General features: G+C 36.2%; 2 protein-coding genes and 1 long non-coding RNA gene across 4 annotated transcripts; 1 reads left to right on the top strand and 2 right to left on the bottom strand.

The window, feature by feature from the left end:
* Positions 1–4,952: 4,952 nt before the first annotated feature.
* Positions 4,953–5,859, top strand: LOC113345315. Its single transcript, XR_003358064.1, has 2 exons — positions 4,953–5,222; positions 5,378–5,859. It is a non-coding gene; the product is annotated as an uncharacterized LOC113345315 (long non-coding RNA).
* Positions 5,860–10,798: 4,939 nt separating this feature from the next.
* Positions 10,799–12,481, bottom strand: LOC113345187. Of its 2 annotated transcripts, none has more exons than XM_026588998.1 (3): positions 11,919–12,481; positions 11,478–11,834; positions 10,799–11,331 (listed from the first exon to the last, which is right to left on the bottom strand). In XM_026588998.1, the coding sequence occupies exons 1-3, from the start codon at positions 12,349–12,351 to the stop codon at positions 10,967–10,969; spliced, it is 1,155 nt and encodes a 384-aa protein (XP_026444783.1). In that variant the 5' UTR covers positions 12,352–12,481; the 3' UTR covers positions 10,799–10,966. The 2 variants fall into 2 exon arrangements, with proteins under 2 accessions (XP_026444783.1, XP_026444784.1); XM_026588999.1 differs by having other exon boundaries at positions 11,478–11,831.
* Positions 12,482–12,823: 342 nt separating this feature from the next.
* Positions 12,824–15,642, bottom strand: LOC113345486 (exocyst complex component SEC15B-like). Its single transcript, XM_026589257.1, has one exon. The coding sequence runs from the start codon at positions 15,514–15,516 to the stop codon at positions 13,030–13,032; it is 2,487 nt and encodes an 828-aa protein (XP_026445042.1). The 5' UTR covers positions 15,517–15,642; the 3' UTR covers positions 12,824–13,029.
* Positions 15,643–24,550: the final 8,908 nt, after the last annotated feature.

The following is a 24,550-nucleotide window of genomic DNA, read 5'->3' as shown; positions in this document are numbered from 1 at the left end:
TAATATGTTTTCTTGTCCACCTGGAAGATGGCTGCGTAGAATCACAAAATCCTTGAAATTTTGTTATGAACCACTTTACATTAGCATTCGATGTTATGCTGGAGAAAAACAATAACTACCAATCGAAAATACGGCTATCTTCTATTTGAGTTCTAGCAAACGACTTTCATAGCCGTTCAGTATCTTCACTGTTTTTGCATGGAATATTTCAACGACATCTGTGAATAACACATTATAGGATCAATTTGTTAAAAGTGAGGGGGCAAATTCATGCTCTAAACATCCAATGTATTAGTTTCAATGGCTATCTTCTTGAACTCAGCTTAACCAATTAAAGAATATCTTTCTTAAAACATTTTGTACACTCCAAACACAAAATTTTCAATATAGATGTGAAGCACTTCAGACTTACTCCTTGCTTATGCTATATCCTATACTACTTTTGCTTGAGACCTCTTTTATAAACTTGGGTTCTTTCCTTTGATTAATTGTCTTGGGGCAAACTTTTGGGGGACAAATTCTATCTAAAAAAATATAAGGGGACATTAAACCAAAAGCCCAATCAATTTTTTTTATTTTATTTATTCAACAAAAATCTATATAAATATGTATGAGTAAATGTATAAAGTGAGATTAAAAAAAAAAAAACTTAATTTGATTTCTATCTCAAATGCAAACCATTAATAGAAGAAAAATGAAAGGCTAAACGATAACTATGTGAAAATTGAATCTCTTAACATACATTTGTGAACATCACTCCTAATCACTTATAAGGGTTAAACCCATTTTGAGCTTGAATGGTCTTGATTCATACTATATAGACCCGAAATATAAACCCAAATATGGGTCATCTATCAAATAATACAAAGACCAATCTAATAAACAACCTAATAAAAAAAATGTTGGAATCATCGTAAATTATCGATTTCTCAAATTATACTTCATTTAAATACCCAGAATTCCAAAATTAGATAATTAACATAATGAACAATTGATTTTTTTTCTTCTTCTTCTAAATACCTAAATACAAAAGTGGGTAGCATAGAGATGATTCATACGAACCCTGTAACCTGGAAATTTTATGAGAGATAAGTTTATCACAGTAAAGAAAAATTGATTTATCATAATAATGCACGATCACTTTCATTTTATTAAGGATAAATGTCAGACACGAATTTATATTTTGCAAGCAGTGAAGCACAAATCTGGACTACCGGTTATATTAGCTAACTTAGCTAATACCATAACAACATGGGCTCGATAAAAATATGTACCATTCATTTTTTGTTATTACGCAAAGTGATAATCCCGATACTTATTAAATTGTCATTTTTCTGTCCACTACACAACACCCACAAACATCATAAGAACCACCTACCGCTACATTTTCTTGTACCACCACCACCGTCCATCACCACCCACCTCATAACCACCACTATTATTTTTTGAAAATTTATTATTTATTAGAGAGATATTTATAAGGATCTATAAATATTGTGATATATATTTCCTATAAGAAATCAATAGAACACTAATCATGAAAAATTAATGGAACATTAATGATATTAAGTGAAAATTAAGACCACTAGATGCAATTCTAAGTTTCAATCTCAGACACATCAAAATAAACAACACGACCGTTGATTTAGCTTTTAGGAGCACAAATCAGGACTGCTCTTTATCTTCGCTAACTTGTCTATGCTTTGTTTTACATTCATGAAAAAAATAATATATTTCAGTGTTACTGTTGTCTGTTGTTGAAACAATATGAAAAAGAGAAGAAGATTGGGAGGATGCTAATGGTAGCGGTGAAAGTTAGGTTTTCGTTTTTTGTTTAATAAAGAAGTCTTTGTAAATGAAACATAAAAATCTACATGGATTATTTTGAATTAGTTAGATGTAGTTTCATCTTAATGGCTAAAAATATACATATTATCATCCAAGGGTTTTAACCGCGCTAGCTTTCGAGCCATCCCACGCAGCCTAGCTAAATACTTTTGTCTGGTTTTGGTTGTGCTCAACATACCAACCTCATAAAATGTCTTACCATTAGAGATGTAAGAATCACATAACCCGATACTCTCAATAGTACAAACTTCTGATTAGTTTTATTGTGTGATAGGATTATGACTGATCCTCTATTATGCTACCTAACTAACAACTATGTTGTCCAATTATATGCCTCCTGCAATATCCTTTTGCTTAGGTTTCCTGGTGTATTTTGAGCAAGGCTTTCCCATCTTGCTACTTCGCTTCTTCATCTATAGTCAGTTATGATTAATCTCATTCCATAAAAGTTAGTAGAGCTGTTTTGAACAAGAGCCTAATTCTTGTTTGAGGGAATTACAAACTAGGTTTTTGGTTCATGTTTTGATGTGGATCTTGTGAATTGGTTTGATTGTAATGGAACTACTTAGGAATTAGGGTCTGATGGTATTTGTAAATCTGGTTAATGAAATTGCAATTTCGGTTTCTTTTTGTATTTATTTGAATATAGTGGGTTACATTTGGTATGTTGGAGATGTTTTTGTGATTTCTAATTAAGGAACAATGGTATGTTAAGCTGTGGTATGTTGAAATGTATTATATGATCTATGAATTTACTAAAGCATTATCTGAATTCTATCAAGAACTAGAATCCTAGTACAAGGTAAGGGAACATACTACGAATCCTAATTTTCTTCGCTTTTCATCTAAAGTGCAGAAACTGCTTCTCAAAACATACTAGAATCTTGATTCACTAATGGTAACAATATCCTACACCCAAACACTATAATTGAGGCTAAGTTTATCAACAAAAGGTATACAAGCTGTAGATCATCTGTCAAAGCCGTAATAATTTGACTCAAGATTGAGTCCTGTGAAACCTACATTATTCCACTGACCCACAAAACTACTTGGTGCTGGTAGAGGCATATACACATCTAATTCTAATCTACAATGTATTCTGACCACTGACCCAAGAAACTACTTTGACAATGAACTCAAAGAACTATAATCTGACAAGGAAAAGGGAACAAATTATGAACAATAACTTTTCTTTGGTTTTCATCTAAATTGTTGAAACTGGTTGGGATTTTCGTTAGAGCTACTGCTTCAATACACAGTTGATTGATTCACCCATTTACAAACAAATGGAGATATCCTATAAACAAATTGTGACATCCTACAAACAAGTAAAATACTATGTATGACTCAGTCTAATTATCAACTAAACCTACAATGTACACTGAGATATTCTTAAAATATAATACAATGTACTGCAACATCCACAATTACATATACAAATCTTCTTAATCACACTCAACAAACACAAAAACCATAAACCTAAAATATACAATCACATATAAATCTAAAAGATATACATGTTCATAAACACCATCAGAAATTGCATCATTCAAATTCAAAACCATTAGTTTCTAACCTCCAATTTGTAAAATAATTAAACCGCCAAATGTTGAAAAACAATGATTCAGAGAAAAACCAATAAATGAAATACCTTAGATGATGATAACCCAGACTTGCATTTCCAAGATTGTGAATCAGTGTCAAAACTTTTGTGAGAGATTGATTCAACTTAAATTTAGGGTTACATCGATGATTCACAGAAAAATTGACTGATTCTTGTTGTTAATGAAGTTCTCTGCAGCTGCATCTTGGCGTTTCCGAAGCTTAAATCGATGGAGTAAAATGGACGGAGAGGAAAAGGGAAATGGGTGGAGAAATGTCTCACGCTCTCAGTTGTTCTCGACATATTTATTCTCTTTTAATTTTCGCACAATTAAAAAAAAACGAAAAACTAATTTCGTTGATTTTAGTTTTGTTTTCTAATTTTTTGTAATTAAAATGAAGAGTTATAATGGGAAAAAAATGTTGGAGAAAAAAGTCAGAATCATTGGGAGGTCAGGTATTAAGTATGAGATGAAATTGGGAGCTGATAGTAGTAATAGAGGCGCTAATAGTAGTAATAGAGGGTAACGATGTAACTTGGAAATTTAAGTTGAGGATAGGAAGGGAATTACCCACAACCCTCTTGAAACTCTGTAACATATACCAATTATTGCAACGATTATCCAACGTTACAAAGTTACCAACGTCGATACGACGTTACTTAAAAAATGTCCGTTACAAAATCGGATGTTACAAGTTCCCTGATTTCGTGTAGTGTATTGTAGGTTCATTTGTGCTTCTTAGATACTTTCAAATCTGCTGAATCATTGGTTACTCTCTTCTCTCTCTTTCTCTTCCCTTTCAGCAACAAATAGAAAAGAAAAAAAAACAACAACTTAGAGCTGTCTTGCTCAGATTTGGTCCTTTCGGACATATCTGAGCAAGAATTCTTTTTTCTTTTAAAGTTTTTTGTATAGTAGGTAATGAATAAGATGTTTTTACACCGTTTCTGGTGTATTTTGACATATCTCTTCGCCGTTTTGGGGCGATTTTTCTTCGTCGTTGTGGGGCGAGTTCTTCAAATTTTAATGGCGGGTTGGCGACTTGCTATTCTCGATTCAAAAACATCGACAGTTCATCACTACATCGCTTTCAATCGGCATCCGTGTCTGTGGATGACAAATTTATGGGAAAATTACTCATTTGTTTTAGGAGCATCTCTTATCGAAGAAGAATATAATCCGATTAAATGGTCGGTAAATACTTCCGAATATACCATCATCTCTCCCTTATATATAAAAATAAATCGAATATCTTTGGGATTTATTGCTCTTTCTCTTCGCGATCTACTTATAATTGATGTCCTTATTTGTATTAAGGTCTTAATTATCTTGTATTTTGATGTTTTGAATGAATTGAAAAATATTTTGATTATCCAAAAGAATTTAAAAAAAAAAAAAAAAAAAAAAAAAAAAAACTACTTACAATAATTCTAACAAAAAAAACTAATATAGGGATGGTACATCACTATCGCGAACCAACCCGCATCACCATCGAAGACAACTAGCGGCAGTGACAGACTCAAGAATAACCACTGTGCCCAATTACTAGTCGTATAATTTGAATTAATTATGTAAAATCATCGTACAGTTGGTATATTATGAAGAAGTTAAATATTTCTTCATTATTGGCTGATATGATCAGTTGTGAATCTATATAAACCAGAAGAAGTTTATGGGTCCGAACACTCTATAATCAGTCGAACTGAAATTAATGGCTGAAACTTGTTTTGCGGTTGTTTTTCTGTTTGTGTTGATGCTTTTCAGCTCGGGGTAAGTCAGCAATCCCTATTTCCATTTCTGTTCTTTCTTATTCCTTGTTATTCTTTTTGCGTTTTACATATACTTGATTTACAGTTTACACCAACAAATTGTAAGCCATTTTTTTCTTCACTGCATATAACTTGGATACATTACACACCATGAAGACCTCTTCGGGAGTACAACTGTCGAAAGCCGATCACCATCACCCACGCATGGGGCAACATACAAATCTCATGCAAGATTACCCTAATTCAGAAGCACCATATTGAGAGTGATGCCTCAGAAAAGCCGATTATAATCATCCTTTCTCTGTTTTTGATTTCAGCTTTTGCTGTCGTATCTTTTTACCTACTCTCTCCACTTCCTTGTAGGGAGAGGGTTTTTAATATATCTTGCTTTTAGAGTAAAAAATAAATAAGCTACTAGACTGTCATAGCCCATCCTTAGCCATTGAGGCACCCTGTCTGCCCTTAGTCCATTATATGGTGCTATTATAACTCTATCTCCATTAGTTTATCAGTAGGCTTTTCTATTAGAGGCACGTGCTCACTATCTAGCCGTTGGATGCTAGGTTAATCATTTCTATTGATATCTAAGCTGTAAGAACTTCTTTCCGTTCAATCTAATGAAAGTTAAGAGTTGTTTAGAGGTTGCATTCCTTAAAAAGCAGATTTACAATTTCAAGTTCTTGATACCCTTGTACTGAGTACAGTACAATTGGCATCAAAGCCATTTCAATTTATTTATATTTTTTCTCTTTTTTTTCTTCTTTTCTTCTAAATGGTGGGTTCCGATCTATAATCGGTGAAGGATCTTCATGACCTCTTCACTAAAGATCGACATCACACAGATGATCGACTCAAGAGTTTTGAGAAAGAACTGAAGGATACTTCAACTCTTTGCAAGGAAACTTCAGATGCTGTGAAGAATCTTACAGAACAACTGAGTTTGTTTCTTAAATATACAAATGGAGCCAAAGGCGACCATTTAGGCAGTGAGATTCCATCAACTCCACCTGGTTTCGGCACTATTCTTCAAAATTCGCCAAACCCACCCTTCAATCGAATTACTAAACTGGATTTACCCAGATTTGATGGTGAAAACCCTCGTGGATGGATACAAAAATGTAACAGGTACTTTTTCCTTCACAATATTGATGATAATCGAAAGGTTAATATATCAACTATTTATCTGGATGGTAAGGAGGATAAGTGTTTATTAAATTTTCAAGTTAGTCGTCCTCGTATGTCTTGGTTTGAATTTTCTCAAGGCCTATGTGCCCAATTTGAAAATCCAGTAGATGAAAATTTTGTTGGTTCCTTTAATAAATTGATGCAAGTCACCTCTGTAGAGGAATATTATGAATTGTTTGAATCTCTCAAAGCCTTAATGCTTAATTACAATCCATCTTTGGATGAGCGGTACTTTATCATGAGCTTCATCAGTGGTCTCAAGGAGGAAATTCAAAATTCAGTGCATATGTTTAATCCTAGCACACTCAGTCAAGCATTAATGTCAACTACTCTATAAGCCAAATAAACCAACACCCACTATTTTTCCATCCCCTAGACCATTTTCTTCTTATGAACTTCCTCCAAAACCCATCATCACCTCTACCCTTACACCTAAATCAGCCCCTACAACACCCAAATCTTCTGCCACTAATCCCCTAAAACAACAATATTCACCACCTATCATTAAAAGACTTACACAGGAACAAATGCGCCAAAGAAGAGAAAAGGGTCTCTGTTACAACTGTGATGAGGTTTATAGCAGTAGACATATCTGCAAAGGCAAACAACAACTTTTTATGGTTCAAGAAGAACATACTGAAAGTCATGACAATGACACAAAAGAATAAATTTTTGAGGAGGATGTTGACTCACCAGTTGAATCGGTCATGGAAATTTCACTACATGCTCTCACTGGGAATACCATTAGAATTCCTAGATTTCTAAAAAAGTAGCCAATTTTCAATCTGATTGATACAAGAAACACTACCAGCTTCATTGACTCTGCATTAGCTGCTAAGCTCAACTGCAAGATAGAGGCCACTCCTCAAATGCTAGTTATTGTGGCCAATGGTGAAAAAACTATCATCACTGGATCATGCTCACAACTTTCTTGGACCATGCGAGACCATCTATTCACTGAAGACCTCAGAATACTGCCACTTGGAGGATGTGATATGGTCCTTGGAGCTGACTTGCTCAGGAAACTAGGTGATGTTATTTTCAACATTTCTAAACTTAGTATCTCCTTTGTGCATTATGGACACCATATCAGTTTAACCGGATCTAATACTAAACCTTCTCTAGTCATGGTCTTGTTGGCCACTTCGTTCTGTCACAACCTCACCCTTACCTCCTCTTGCTCCTTCACCATTACTACCAATTTTGGAAGAAAATCAGGACATTTTTGCTGAGATTACTTCTCTGCCACCACATAGAAGTTTGGACCATTCAATTCCCTTGAAACCTGACTCTCAACCTCCTAATCAGAGACCCTATAAATGTCCATACATACAAAAGGGAGTAGTTGAAGCCCTTGTTCAAGAAATGCTCTCTACTGGTGTCATTCAACCAAGTCACAGCCCATTTGCATTTCCAATTCTCTTGGTCAAAAAGAAAGATGGTTCTTGGAGATTTTGTATAGATTACAGAAAATTGAACAGTATTACAATTAAAGACAATTTTCTCATTCCTCTTGTGGATGAGCTGTTGGATGAATTAAAAGGGTTCAAAGTGCTTTCCAAGATAGATTTGAGAGCTGGTTATCATCAGATATTAGTCAATCCTGCTGAAATTTTCAAGACTGCATTCAGGACCCATCATGGTCATTATGAATTCAAGGTTATGCCATTTGGTCTCACTAATACACCTGCAACTTTTCAAGCTCTTATGAATGAAGTTTTTGCACCATATTTAAGGAAGTTTGTGTTGGTTTTCTTTGATGACATTTTGATCTATAGTTCATCCATGGAAGAACACATTGAACACTTGAAGATGATTTTTTCCTTATGCAAAAATGTCCAAGTGCAGTTTTGGGCAACCTCAACTGGAATACTTGGGCTACATTATTACTTTAGAAGGTGTTTGTGCTAATCCAAATAAAGTTGCAGCTATGTAGTCTTGGACACTCCCTACTTCAATTAAAGAGTTGAGGGGTTTTCTTGGTATTATAATATATTATAGGAGATTTGTGAAGGACTATGGTGCCATTAGTTAACCCCTTACTGATCTTCTAAGGAAGAACTCCTTCAACTGGTCCCCATCAGCTACTACTTATTTTGAGCAACTGAAAACTGCTATGTCAACCACTCCAGTTCTTGCACTCCCATATTTCTCCAAGACTTTTACTGTGTAAAGTGATGCAAGTGACAACTGCCTTGGAGTTTTCTTAACTCAAGAAGGTAAACCTATTTCTTTTTTCAGTCAATCATTGGGACCAAGAGCTAGAGCACTATCTACTTATGAAAAAGAGTTCTTGGATGTTGTTAAAGCAGTTTAGAAATGGAAGATTTATTTACAAGGTAATAAGTTCATTAACCTTACTGATCACCACAGTTTACAATAATTCCTAGAACAAAGAATTACTACAGTTCTACAACAAAGGTGGCTTATGAAACTCTTAGGCTTTGAGTATGAAATTAAATAAAAAAAGGGTAAAGAGCACATAATTGCTGATGCAATGTCAAGGAGGCCTCATGATTCTTCTCACTGCCATGCATTATCCATGTCCAAACCAATTTGGATGTCAGAACTTATCCACAGCTATATTGATGACCCAAAGGCTCAGCAACTCATTGCGCAACTGGTCATCTCAGCTGACTCAACCCCTCAATTTACTTACAAAGATGAAATTTTGAGATGCAAGTCCAGATTCTATGTGGGCACTGGTACTAGAATCAGATCTTCAATTCTGAGTACCTTACATTCCTCTGTTGTAGGAGGACACTCTGGTATGAAAGCTACCTATATCAGAGCCAAGAACCAATTTTATTGGCCTAAGATGAAGCAAGACATACTCCTTTTTGTTGCTGAATGTGATGTTTGTCAAAGACACAAAGGAGAGCACTCATTCCCATCTGGATTATTACAGCCACTTCCAATTCCAGAGCATACCCGACAACATATCACAATGGACTTCACTGAAGGCCTTCCTCTCAGTGATAGAAAAAGTGTTATTTTGGTGGTAGCTGACAGGCTGAATAAATACAACCATTTTATTGCCCTTCACCACCCATACACAGCTGCTTCTGTGGCCAGAGCATTCTTGGATCAAGTCTTCAAACTTCATGGGTTGCCTGTATCCACAGTTTCTAGAGATAGAGTCTTTACAAGTAATTTTTGGAAAGACTTATTCAAGTCATTGGGTACTAGCTTGAACCTTAGCACAACTTACCACCCTCAAACTGATGGCCAATCTGAAAGAGTTAATTCATGCCTGGAGACGTATTTGAGGTGCATTACTGGTCACAAACCAAGAAGATGGTGTCAGTGGATTTCTCTTGCTGAATGGTGGTACAATACTAGTTATCACACTAGTTTAAAGATGTCCCAATTTCAGGCATTGTATGGCTACTTACCACCGCATATAGCTTTTCCCTCTGCTGCAACAACTTCAGTAGCTGTTGTTGAGTCTTACTTAAAGGAAAGAGAGGCTATGATATACATTTTAAAGGACTCTCTCAACATAGCACAAGCTAGAATGAAATTCTTTACTGATAAATCTAGAACTGACAGAAAATTTCAGGTTGGAGACATGGTCTACTTAAAGCTTCAGCCATACCGACAAGCTTCAGTTGCACTCAGAAAGAACTTCAAGTTAGCTGCTAAATATTTTGGACCATTTCTAGTGTTGCAGAAAATTGGTTAAGTAGCCTACAAAGTGCAGTTACCCCCTCAAGCAAGAATTCATCCAGTATTCCACGTTTCCCAGCTCAAGAAGCAGATTGGACAACAACACACTCCTTCTCCTTCTTTGCCTATTGTTGATCATGAGGGTGAGATCATTATGAGACCTGAGCAGGTACTAAACCACAGAACGATGCTTATTGGAAAGCGACTGGTTAGACAGGTCTTAATCCAATGGACTAATTCAAGCCCTGAAGACGCTACTTGGGAAGATCTTTCATCCATCAAGTCACACTACCCCAATTTTTATCCTTGAGGACAAAGATACTACTATTTAGGGATAGGCAATGTCATAGCCCATCGTTAGCCATTGAGGCACCTTGTCTTCCTTTAGTCCATTGTATGGTGCTATTATAACTCTATCTCCATTAGTCGATCAGTAGGCCTCTCGATTAACGACACGTACGTGCTCACTGTTGGCTGCTAGATTAATCATTGTTATTGATATTTAAACTGTAAGAACTTCTTTCAGTTCAATTTAATGAAAGTTAAGAATTGTTTAGAGGCTGCATTCCTTAAGAAACAGATTTACAATTTCAAGTTACTGATTCCCTTATACCGAGAGTAAAGTACATAATCATCCTTTCTCTGTTTTTGATTTCACCTTTTGCTGTCGTATCTTTTTACCTATTCTCACCACTTCCTTGTAGGGAAAGGGTTTTTAATATATCTTGCCTCTAGACTAAAAAAAAAATAAGCTACTAGACTGTTATCGGTTAATGCACAGTCTAATCATGGAAGATTGTATTTAACGTTTATTCAAAAACAATTATTAAGGAAATGTAAACCACATAACTTAGCTAGCTAACTGAATCGCTCCCTCTAAATTTCTTCACTTCACATACGTTTGAGTTTATTGGGATCTGCCAATTGTGTGAAGAAATGAGCAAGATAAGTAAATATACCAGCTACAAAACAAATAATCAAATTAAGAAAATCTAAAAAGTAGTCCATGAAAGCCGTCTTTGGTGAATGAGTCCTGTCCGAGAATATCAATGCCCTGTATATCGCTTCAGTCAAGGCATAAGCTGTAATTGGGTCTGATTCTTCAGCCAGAATTCCATGCTCAGTTAAACACACAATGTCATATGCTCCACTTGTTTCTGATACACCTAAGAATTCACATATCTTAATCCGGCCGTCAATCCTTTCTTCTACTGTTAACTTATCGCCATGCGTCATGATCAAGATTGGGTTTTCATCTGTCATTACCAAAAAACACCTTAAATCTCAAACCTACAAAAAATAGACTTACAACTAATCTGACTCGGAATCTGACTGAGCCAGAGTTCGACTAGCTACTACCATATAGTGTATGATTATCAGTGGAAGAAATAGAAATGCTTACTGGATTTTCTTATAGAAGTAGCGTAGAGGAGTTCTTTAGTAGACTCCAATGGCTTCGAGTCGCCAATCATGAATGCTTTGTAAACCTCTGCAATGTTCACTACCAACACAGCGCAGTTAACTCGTCTCCTTGCAAATCTAGATGTAGGCGGCACGGACGTCAAACTTTCTTCTAGTACTCCCGGTCTATGGTAGAGTTGGTGATGCTGAACTCCGGCTATCATCCAGTCATTTACGCCTTCCAGACTCTCACCTAATTGACTGTAATCTAAACCTATCGAGTCATAAACACAAAACCCACTCCTCATAGATCTTAATACATTGTGTTCTTCCATGAACATGGATTTATACTCCCCTGCTGTACATTTGAAAATCAGTTCACAAACCGTAATATATAAGTTTGAATCAATACAAGATAACACAATTCCGAAATTATTATTACCTGAAGTATGAGTGAAAGGAATGAGACCAGATCTACCAAGAACACTATACATAAGATTGATAATAGAGCTTTTGCCAGCACCAGAGAATCCAACTAGGAGAATTGTAATAACTGGATATATATCCATCTCTTCTTTCTTAATGCCACCAATTGGTAACCAGAAATCACCAGACCTGTAACTTAGTAGTTTATGTCTAAGATCATCAAGACCTTCAGTAGAAGTTAAAGCAAGTCTTTCCATTTCTCTTATAACTTTCAATCTTGGTGTAAGATCTGTAATAGGAATGGTGCTGTAATCAAGCTTTAGATTACCATTTTCATCAAATTCTTTTGCTGATCTCCACCAGTTATGAAAAGATGAATGACTTGGTGATAAAATGTCACTGTGGTTATCATATTCTTCATCACTTGAAGGTGGAACTTGGTTTCTCATCTTCTTTTTCTATTTTTTCTGTTTTCTTCACCTAAGTTTTTTCATCATTCATGAGATCTTGTATACAATGCTGAGTTGAATAAAATAAATAAAGGAAAGAGCGCTGCAGATTCGTTATGGGCTACATGTGAAGACGTGAAGTGAAGGCGCGCCCTTTAAATGGAAAGTGTCAGGTACTAATTAATCGTATATAGGATTTGATAGTGTTCTATGCAATCAATAATTGTATATGAATCCTTCACGGATCTTTCAGAAAAATCAAATTTCAGACCTATACCGGTGAGAATGAAGAGAAGTGACAACTGATAGTGATATAACAGTCTTGACACGGGCAAACCATGGTTCACCTGTGACACAATTCAACGAGCCTCAAAATCAAGTATGAAGAGAGCCTCAAGGCAACAATAAGGTTAAACAAAATACAACAGTGAAGTAAATAAAATTAAGTGCTACAATTATTACAGTCCTTCTGTAAAACTTTTAAAAGAAGTTGTATTGAAGTAATGTAGCTTGTAAGTTTCAACAGAAACCAAAAATGTAAACACAGCGATTAGGACGCTTGTGTTACAACCTGATACAAACAACAGACGCTGAAGAAAACTGGTAAGCAAAGTTAGCAAACCTGAAAACAAAGAAACTAGTAGGTAAGCAAAAACTCCTTACGGGTAGGGTTATGTGTCAGTGTGCTTCTTTAAGTCTCTTTATCAAAGCATCCAACGATTTCTTCTTTGTATTCACCTTTGCTCCCCTTCCTGCAAAGCTTCCAAAATATCGATCTGAAGGATCTTTTAATTTCTCAGCTATTGTTACCACTTTCCTGTAATCTAAAGCCTTGTAACTCCTTTCCCTGATCACTGGATTCAGAAAATTCTCTGCTTGATTGCTTAAAAGCAAGTTAATCATTTGCCTAGACTCAACCAATGCAGACTTCAATTGATTCGATTCCACATCTGTAAAGAGATTAGATTGGTTTTCTGCAAATGACTCCAATAACTGTATATCCACATCAATCCCCATAACAGCATTTATACTAAACCTCTTCACCAAATCCCCAGCCAAAATCCCTAAAATCTTCTCTGATATGTGAGACAGAACTTCTTGTAGAACCCGTTGAAGTACTTGAACCGGTAATATCTGTTGAGCAGTAGAAACCAGTGTTTCGAGATATATAATCACTTCATTAACATATTCATTTCCGTTAGGTGGAGCTTCATCAGCCATCCAATTAATATTATCTGTTAATGCCATGAACCCATTAACCTTAGTTTTGAGAAGACCTGAAAGCATTGATTCAGCTGCATCACGGGAGCTAGTCAATGGAAATTTACTTTTCTTAATCTCAGTGATTCTCAAAGGTATTCCAGAAAGTTGTGCAGCATGACGGAAGAAGAAATCACAAGCTCGTTCCAGAACCACCATGTTAGCAGCAACTTGCATAGCTTGGGAAACCCCATGAACATTCGATTTTACAATATTTAGTAACGCCTCATCCAAAACCTCACCTAGAAGCCGATCCAAATACTTCTTAACCACATCATGGAAATCTAATTGTCCACCATAGGACATGAAACTTACAGAATCTTCAATAAAAGATCGAACAAGACGGCAACAGTCTGGCACCATGGAAGAAAACGGTGCAATGTAGGGGAATGCAGGGGTTATATCAGAGGTTTGTATCTGAAATGATAATACATTCATCGAGTACTCGTATTCTTTCTTCATTAGCATCTGCTCAAACCCATCAGCAGAAACTGCTTCTGCAATCAACTTTCGACAATCAGACAGTAAGAGTTCATGGTATTTGTCTCTGTGTTTACTCAACACATCGAGCAGTGGATCAACTAAGTATCCATATCGACGCAGTGTCACTCCAAGTAAACTAACATAGTCTTTAATTAGCAATAGATGATTTGCCGTTTGCATTCTAGAGAACTGATCTTCTAGAACAGAACACATTTTAACTACCGCAGTTTCCCATAAGTTTTCCACTTCATATTTCGAAATCAACCCACCACCCGTTCTCAAAACCCGATCTTCTACAATAAAGAAACCAGCAATCTGAGCGAAAAAAGTCTGATGTGACTCAAGAAAAGGCGTCATTGACGATACCTGAAAATCTGATGTTAACTGAAGCTTCCGATTCTCAAAATAATAATGCTTAAATCTCTCCTCCAAACCGAGTGTCTGATGAATATGATACGCTCTATACAACGGAGTCAAATCAAAACCTAACACCCCGCCACCACCACCATTACTCACTAACTTGTCACTCCCACTATCATCACCTCCTACATTACCAACATCTTCATCATCATCTTCTTCTTCTAACGCATAAACACAATCTCTCAAACTTAATCTACTCTGCTCTTCCGCTTGCCGCTGTTTAATCCTCAACTCCTCCTCTCTCTGCCTAGCCGAAGACGCTTGTCCAATCGCCAACTGCCCTAAATTCCTACTAACAATTCTAATCTCAACAAGCCAATCTCCAAACTCTTTATTAACTATTTTCTCAATATACCCTCTAATCAACGGTATCTGTCTCTCTAACATACACTTTATAGTCGACGAATCAATCTTACCCAAATAATCTCTTTCAATATTATCAACACATTTCAAAACCATATAATAATTATTACTCAACAAATGTGAATTAGTCCTGCCACAATTTTCTAATAATTTAATACAGATCTGAACAGACTCAATCGCTAGACTCACATTCTTACTAACATTCTTAGACTCAATAAACGAATCCAATGAATCCAGTAATGGTGATGCAACAGAATGTAATTGATTATTCGAAGCGGATAACGATGATTTCAATTTATCAACATCTGATAATAATGATTTCAATTCATCAACTGCTGTTATAAAATCTTGGTAATGGATTTTACATACTTCTTCGATTTCTGATTCTTTTGATTTAGTGAATGATCGGAGACGTGATAAGAGTGTTTCTGGTTTACCTGAGATAAATGCTTTACGAACGAATGATGCTAAATCTTCACCGTTACAGATTGCTGAAAAGAGTAAAAGCTCGTCGAGTTTTTCTGAATCTGCTGCTGCTGCTCCGGCACCGTTGCTGTTGATGATCGCTTTGTTGTTGGTGATGGCGGTGGCGGTGTTTGTGATCGGTGTGATTTTTCTTCTGGATTTAGTTGACTGCATTTTGAATTATTTTCAGAATTGAGTTTGAAAGAAGAAGAAATCTGGAGAAAAATTAGGTTATAGTGACATTTTTTCTAGATCCGCGGAGATGAAGGTGGAAGGACCAATAAAGAAATTTGGACTTTTAGATGACTTGGGCTATATTTTGGTCTAAAATGCCCCCTTAAAGCGGATAGTTCCGACACAGCAGTGACATACCACGACGGCACGACACTTGCAAGCTACAAGTCCCAAAATCTCGCCCGCCACTCGGTCAACTTTGGCCCGGTGACGGCGTCTCATAGTTTGAATATTAGTTCTACCCTTCATGGGAACATTTGATAAATGCAGCTCAATTTATTATTTTTTGTGAAGGAAAATAAAACTCAATTAATATTGAGAAATATTATAGATTTTTTTTTCTTTTTTATTGTAAAAAAAACAAATACAAAAAAAGTCGGTAAATCTATTTCAAATCATGGCAGAGTTTAGCGTTTGCATCCACTTAAATCTGGTTGAATACGAGTAATTATGTAAGTAAACCGTCCATATCGTATTACATTACCAGCAACGATTAAAGATGTATATTAACTTTTTATTTTGAATTAATTTGATATTACATAGCCTTTCAAGGATGTTTCAAAACATTTATCAATTTATTTTTGATTGATAATTTTGTTTTTCATTTTCTAAATATTTTTAAATTTATTATTATAACCATTCATTGATAGAAATGTTGATGCCAATCTCAATATTGTAATTAAGTGGTATGGAGCAAAAGAAAATCCTGTCCTTGCTTAGAGCTTTTCTAATGGCATGTGTGCGGAGATAAATGTCAAAATCTACCTAGGATATACATCAATTTTCTCTAAAACCATTCTCCAACCCTGATGTCTTAAATCAATATATAGATGATTTTGGCTAGACATTGTCAAGGTGAATGTCTAGTTTTAGACATTTCCCTTGACATTGTCTACTATCCTAGTCAGTTTTTACTTAATTGAATTGACTTTGATATATTAACTAACCATTTTTAGCTCTAATAAAATCTTAATTGTGAAAAATAAAATTTATACTAATTAAAAAAGGAGGATATATGTAATAGTGTTCGGGATGAGTTTTTTTCTCTCCTTAATTTTAAAGAAAAATATATTAAGGATGTCTTATTTAAGTTGCCACATAAAAAACACACGATGATCATGTGAGAGGCTCTTGGTAGTTAATAGTACTTGTAAAAAGAGTGACAATGTGTTCTACCGGGGTGTTTTAGTAAGTTTAGACAGTGGAGCTTTGACTTTGTTTGAGTCAATTAACGTTAGAGAAGTGTTTGTTTCTGTGACCGTGACTGATGTGATTCGGAAAGATGTGTCTAAGAATCTTTCAGCACTTGAAATCGATCAGTAAGAGGCATTAAACGCTTGTCCTTTTCAATACCTCGTTTAGCCGTTTGTACGTATTCTAGAGAGAAAAATTTAAAAGAACCTCACCAAATTCATTCGGGACAACTGATCTGTGTTAATGCAGCCGCAGCAGAAACCGATATTTTTTTTTTTTTTTGTAAAAAGGTTTATAATTTAAATCAGAGATGCTCCCTTCCTCCATGCATTACCCCACCTTCGAACATAAGTATGTAGTTGTTGCTTTTAGCAATGGTGTTTTCTTTAATAAATTGCTGATGCTAACTGTGTTGGAGAAATGGAGATTACGTATATTTGGTTTTTTGGTTTTGGTGGGATTGGAAATTAGGACCTTTTGGTCACTAAGAGTAACCATAGTGGACGATCAAACCTATAATTATGGTTCAGAGACGAGACACAACGGGACGGAGTAAAGATTAAAATCCGGACCAAGACCAAATTCCAGACTATATTTGGTCTGGGACCAAGACCAAAATTATATATAGTCGAGCGGATGTATAATGTTCGTTTGTCACCGTGCGTGTATATAATTTGTTCCTGTTGATGGGGCGAGCATATAATGTGATCCTGGTGATGGGACGGGCATATAATGTGATCCGGAGTGAGGCGTACATATAAAGTTCGCCTGATGGCTGATGGGGCGTGCATATAATGTGATCCTGTGATGGGGCGGGCATATAATGTGATCTTGGTGATGGGGCAGGCATATAATGTGATCCTGGTGTATACTTTTTCCCAAGCGACCAAATTTACTCTTCCACCCTAGTGTAAAACCACGGACTAAACTTAAATTTGGTCGTTTTTTTTGGTCTTTGGTCTATGGTTTTGATCGCACCATTGCAGTTGCTCTAAGGACACTAGCTCATTTTCACTATTAGTGAATGAATCTTTAGTCCCACATAGGGGAAACTAAAAATGATACCTCTCCATAAGTATTGAATTTTTTGATCTTAGAGTGGCCCTTGGGTCATACACACTTTTGTGTGAGGGAGAGGACTTAGGCAATGGGCTAGTTGGTGCAACCACACCTTTCACACACGCGCGGTGCTTCGCACTGAAGCACGCCACTGTCCGGGCGGGCGGGTCAATCTAGACTTATTTTTCTGAAAAAATTTCTTTTGATTTATTTCCTAAACATTTTTGAAAATCAAATTAAATTGAATTTATTATGGTTGATTTGGGAAAGAAGATTCAAGTTGATTTGGACATGTCTAACAAAGCTCATGTGACTGAACACAAAGGTTACAATACTGAAAAGAACCGAAACAACTCCAAGAAACTTCCAGGCAAGAAAGGTATGTTTCACAAACCTAAATCTAGCATTAATAAAATTAAGGGTTTGCTATGCTTGTGGAAATCCTGGCCATATGGCGGTTCGCTGTAGAAACCGTATGGATCTTAAAAAGAAAAATAATGTTAATTTGGTTGAAAACAACAAAGATGAATTTTCTGGCACGGTGTCTGAAGTAAATTTGGTAACAAATGTGAGAGACTGGTGGGTAGACTCTGGGGCTACCAAACATGTCTGTGGGAACAAAGATATGTTCACCTCCTACAATAAGGTAGGGGAAGGAGAGAAACTCTATATGGGTAACTCATCTGCAACTGCGGTTGTAGGAAAAGGCAAAGTTGGGCTCAAGCTCACTTCTGGAAAGACTCTCACTTTGAATGAAGTTCTTCATGTTCCGGACATCTGCAAAAATCTTGTTTCTTGTGCTGTTTTAGATGATAAGGGTTTTAAAATTGTAATAGAATCTGGGAAGTGTGTTGTAACTAAAGGTAAGGATTATGTGGGGCAGGGTTATAAGACTGAGGATCTGTATAAGCTTAATGTGAACTCTGCTGTAATGAATAATAATGATTCTTCCACTTATGTTTGTGAGTCTTTGAATGTTTGACATGGTAGACTTGGACATGTAAATTATAAGTCAATGCTTAAGCTAGCTAATGTAGGCTGCATATCCAAATTTAGTTTGGAAAAGGAACACAAATGTGAAATATGCGTAGAATCAAAGTATGTTAGAAAATATTTTAGCAAAAATGTTCATAGAAATTCTAAACCCTTAGAGTTAATTTACTCAGACCTAGTTGACATGAAATCAGTTCAAACTAGAGGTGGTAAGAAATGGTTTGTTACTTTTATAGATGACTGTACTAGGTATTGTCATATATATTTGCTTAGAGGTAAGGATGATACCTTAGAAGCCTTTAAGAGGTATAAACTAGAAGTTGAAAACCAATTGAATACTACCATTAAAACCATTAGGTATGACCGCGGTGGTGAGTACATAACTCCTATAGGAGATTTCTGTGTAGAACATGGCATAATACACGAGGTTACCCCTCCTTATTCACCTCAGTCGAATGGTGTAGCTGAACGTAAGAACCGTACCCTTAAGGAGATGATGAATGCCATGTTAATTATTTCAGGATTACCTTCGAACTTGTGGGGGGAAGCTGTCCTCTCATCCTGCTATATCCTGAACAGAGTAACTTTTAAAGGATCAGATAAAACTCCATATGAATTATGGAAAGGTAGACAACCTTCTTTAGCATACTTCAAAGTGTGGGGGTGTTTGGCTACGGTTCAGATCCCTAAACCTAAAGCAACCAAGATAGGACCCAAAACTGTTGACTGTGTCTTCATAAGGTATCCTGAGCATACACCTGCATATAGATTTATGGTTGTGAGTTCTGATATTTCTGAAATTGGTGTGAATACTATTATGGAGTCTAGGGATGCTGTGTTTTTTGAAAATGTTTTTCCATTAACATCGGACTTTCGTAAGAGAGGTGTTGATCCCCTAGATGTCCCTTCAACCAGTCAGACTTTACCTTTAGAGGAAGATGAAGTAGAAATTGATCCTAGGATAAGTAAAAGGGCTAGAACCGAAACCTCCTTTGGACCTGACTTCGTAACACTAGCAGAGTCTGATCCTCAGACTTATAGAGAAGCCATGACTTCTTCTGAAGCTCCGTGGTGGAAAGAGTCTTTTATTAGTGAAATGAAATCCATCAAAGAAAATGATACATGGGAGATAGTAGATTTACCTCCAGGTGTAAGGCCATAGGATGTAAATGGATCTTCAGTGGGGAACGTAACATAGATGGAACTATTCAAAAAATACAAGGCTAGGATAGGAGTCAAAGGCTACAAACAAAAGGAAGGTGTAGATTTTTTTGATGCTTACTCACCCGTTACGAGAATTACTTCCATTAGGATGTTAATTGCTATAGCTGCGGTTCATAACCTAGAGATACATCAAATGGATGTAAAAACAACTTTTCTACATGGTGAATTAGATGAAGAAATTTACATGGAACAACCTGAGGGCTTTGTAGTGAAAGGTTGTGGAAACAAAGTTTGTAAACTAAAAAAATCTTTGTATGGATTGAAACAAGCACCTAAACAATGGCATGAAAATTTTGATCATGTAATGTTTTCTAGTGGTTTTAAAATCAATGAATCTGACAAGTGTGTCTATACTAAACTTATGAATGATGCCTGTGTGATTGTATGCTTGTATGTTGATGATATGCTTATACTTGGTACAAACATGGATGTAATTAATTCCACTAAGAGCATGCTGAATGAGAACTTTGACATGAAAGACTTAGGCCCCACAGATGTAATATTAGGGATGAAAATTAGAAGAAATTCTAACGGTTATAGTCTTAGTCAATCTTATTATGTTGAATCTGTGCTTAGAAAATTCAATCATTTTGATTGTAAACCTGCTTATACTTCGTATGATCCTTGTTGTAAACTCAAAAAGAATAGGGGTAATGAAGTATCACAACTTGAATACTCACGAGTTATAGGAAGTCTGATGTATTTGATGAACTGTATTAGGCCAGACATTGCTTATGCTGTGAGTAGGTTAAGTAGGTATACTTGTAATCCAGGGCATGAACATTGGGATGCACTTTTTAGAGTGTTGAGGTATTTGAAATACACTTTGACCTTTTGTTTGAATTATGAAAGGTATCCTGCCGTCCTTGAGGGATTTTGTGATTCAAAGTGGATATCAGACTCAGAGGAGTCCAAGTCTACGAGTGGATATGTTTTCACTCTAGCAGGTGGAGCTGTTTCTTGGAAGAGTTCCAAACAGACCTGCATAGCTCGATCCACTATGGAATATGAGTTTATTGCGTTAGATAAAGCAAGAGAGGAAGCCGCTTGGCTAAGATGCTTTTTAGAAGACACTCCTCTCTGGCATAGGCCTGTGCCAGCTATATCTATACATTGTGATAATTAAGCTGCCATAGCTAAAGCTAAAAACAACTACTATAATGGGAAGTCTATACATAAAAAGAGAATACATGATACCCTAAAACAACTAATCTCAAAAGGCGTTATTTCCATTGATTGGGTTAAGTCCAAGGAGAATATCGTGGACCCTTTGACGAAAGGTTTGTCCAAGGAGATAGTTAGTAATGCATTTAAGGGGATGGGGCTTAGGCTCATTAAATAAACTTGCCATGAAGGATACTAAACCTTGCTGACTGGAGATCCCAAGATCAAGATTTTGAATGAGACAACTAATTTGTGGCGGGTTAAGGTAAACACTATCAGAGAATTTCATTCTTTGCCCCTTCCCTATGGTGTAGACGTGATAGTGTGACTGCATGTGAGGATGACTTTTTATTAAGTCTTAATGAGTTCTATAGTTTCAATTTAAGATTGAAGTGGGGTGTAGCAGTAAACACTCTTGATGGAATTCACCTATCTGAATGTGGAAGTGGGTCGCTTCCTATGAGAATAGAGCTGATTCTCTAGAGCATTTTGAGAAACGGGATTTGTCCAGGGCCAAAAAGGACACAGTGGCACGAACTCGACAGCACCTAGAGAGATATCACGCGTGGTTATTATCGCGGATTACACCAAACTACGGAAGTTCAAGACATCGCGTTCACTGTCCATCAAGTAGTTCCGGCAATTTCTCACTAAGCAAAGGTTCAATACCTCATGGACACCTCTTTCCTAAGTGGTATTTCTTGCTTTCCGTTTTCTGATTTTTGTATCGGTATTTCATTCATGTGGAGGATTGTTGGAGAAAATGAGATTATGTATATTTGGTTTTTTGGTCTTGGTGGGATTGGAACTTAGGACCTTTTGGTCACTAAGGACACCAGCTCATTTTTACTATTAGTGAATGAACCTTTAGTCCCACATAGGGGAAACTAAAGATGATACCTCTCCATAAGTATTGAATTTTTTGATCTTAGAGTGGCCCTTGGATCATACACATTTTTGTGTGAGGGAGAAGACTTAGGAAATGGGCTAGTTGGTGAAACCACAGGTTTCACACACGTGCGATGCTTCACACCGAAGCACGTACGCCACCGTCCGGCCGGTCGAGCCGGGCTCGGGTGCGGGTCAACCAAGACTTATTTTTTGGAAAAATTTCTTTTGATTTATTTCCTAAACATTTTTCAAAATCAAATTAAATTCTTTCTTAAGTATGGGGGGCGTGTGACCCGGACGAATTTTAATGAATTTTTTTTTCTAACGGATTTATTTGCATGGATGTCGATATTTCTTACCGTTTTTTTTTACTGTTTGATGACAGAATTACGTAGACATCTTGATAACATTACTTCGCATGCAGAATTATTTCGCACATTAATGTGCATTGATTTCACCTCCTTTGTTCGCCTATAAAAAGAACTCTTCTTCTTCATTTTTTTTTGTGTCCAGAAGAGCTACTATCCTCTTCTTTTCGTCTCTCTCCCTCTCTGTGGTATTTTCATTTCTTCTGTGCCATTGTTGTTGAGTTCGTAAGAGTGGGCAAGTATTGTAGTGCTAACAATACTTGCAACGGGAAGTTTTATTCTGGATACAACTTGACCACAGGGTATAGGAATCACTCATTCTTGAGGAATACCGGTCAACTATTGTGTTAAGGACAGTGTGTTGAACACGTGACTCTATCTTCTGTTTGTTGTCCAATTGAGTGTTTATTTACCTTTCAGAAAGTTATTTCTTACATCTTCTTTAAGTGTTTTATTGTTACAGTCGCAACAATCTTAACACAATATTCTTTTCTGTCTGTAAAAATGGGTAAGAACGATGTTGAAAGGCTTGCAAAATTTTCTGGGAAAGAATTTAAGAGGTGGCAGTCGAAAATGTTATTTTTTCTGAGTTACCATGAACTGGATTCTTATGTTCTGAAACCCTTTGATGAGTCCTTGAATGATGCTGGTCATGAGTCTGTTTTAGATGAATGGAAGAGGGAAAACTACATCGCTAAAAATCATATTCTGAATTGTTTATAGGATGCTTTGTATGACTTTTACAATGCTAAGGATAACTTTTCTGCTTTTGATTTATGGGCTGCTTTGGAGGCAAAATACCAAGCTGAAACTGTCGGAAGTAAGAAATTCTTGGTAGCCAGGCTTTATGAGTATAAAATGGTGAATGACAAATCCGTGGTTGATCAATTCCTTGAATGAAATTATGAATTAAATTCTTGCTGAAGGTATGGTGATTGATGAAACTTTTCAAGTGTCTACTGTTATCGAGAAATTGCCTACTTCCTGGTCCGAGTACAAGAAGAAACTGAGACATGAAACTGCTGAATTTACTATGGTTGATTTGCAAGAAAATCTCAGTTGAGACCTCAACTTTATACTATCAAGAGATGTAATAGCTCTATCTTTGAGTTTCTTCAACAAATCAAGTCAATTTCAGATTCATTGGCTGAAATAGGTGAACCTGTTACTGATGAGGATTTAGTTATGTACACACTCTCTGGTTTGGGAAGATAATTTGCTCATTTTGTTATTAGTGTTCAAAATCGAGAAACACCTCTTGTTTTCTCTAAGCTTATAGATAAACTAATCCATCATGAACAGTGGCTCAAAGATCAATATCAAGAACCTTACTCTTCTCTCATTGTTGATCCGACTAATTCTGCATTTTTCGTGTGCAAATTAACTGATTCTCAACATTCTACTGGAAGTTATTCCTCATATCCTAGCAATTCACATACATTACCAACTTACAGAGGTACTGGGGATTCATCTTCTACTCCTAGTAATGGTGGTTCCATATCTCAAAGAGGTGAATTTAATCCACATCAGAGAGTTGACTATTCAACTATTTCATGTCAAATCTGCAACAAGTTGGGTATTTTTTCCAGTAGATGTAGATTTAGGTATTCTATAAGCAAGAAACAATCTACTCCACCAGTACAAAAAGATTTTGATGGAATGGAACTTTCAACACCAACTTTTAATCCATGGACTGCTGCTACACATACTTCATCTGGTGGTGCTGGAGAGTGTTCTACTTCATCTGGACATTGGATTTCAAATGATACTGGTCCAGTGTGGATTCCTGACTCAGTTGCTACCAGTCACATGAAAAATGACCCTTTAATTCTCACTACTCAAGAGGAATTCACTGGTGAAGAGCAAGTTATGATTGGTGATGGTAAGTTACTACCAATTTCCTTAACTGGTTCTTCCACATTAGTTCCTACTACTAGCTCAAATTCTTTTGTGTTGGATAAGGTTCTCTTTGTGCCAACTATCAAACATAATCTTCTTTCAATTGCAAAATTTACTACTGATAATCAGTGCTCTTTTGAATTATTTCCTTAGGGCTATGAAATCAAGTCCATTCACAATAA

This window comes from Papaver somniferum, unplaced genomic scaffold (assembly GCF_003573695.1).
Source record: "Papaver somniferum cultivar HN1 unplaced genomic scaffold, ASM357369v1 unplaced-scaffold_81, whole genome shotgun sequence".
Classification (NCBI taxonomy): domain Eukaryota; kingdom Viridiplantae; phylum Streptophyta; class Magnoliopsida; order Ranunculales; family Papaveraceae; genus Papaver; species Papaver somniferum.
This window is presented reverse-complemented; position numbering and strand designations above follow the sequence as displayed.

Excerpts from the sequence above, each read along its gene's own strand:
- LOC113345187 (XM_026588998.1), bottom strand. The coding sequence starts at position 12,351 with ATGAGAAACCAAGTTCCACCTTCAAGTGATGAAGAATATGATAACCAC. Across the intron at positions 11,835-11,918 it reads TCCTTTCACTCATACTTCAG|CAGGGGAGTATAAATCCATG; the intron begins GTAATAATAATT and ends TCAAATGTACAG. Across the intron at positions 11,332-11,477 it reads TACTTCTATAAGAAAATCCA|ATGAAAACCCAATCTTGATC; the intron begins GTAAGCATTTCT and ends TGGTAATGACAG.
- LOC113345486 (XM_026589257.1), bottom strand. The coding sequence starts at position 15,516 with ATGCAGTCAACTAAATCCAGAAGAAAAATCACACCGATCACAAACACC.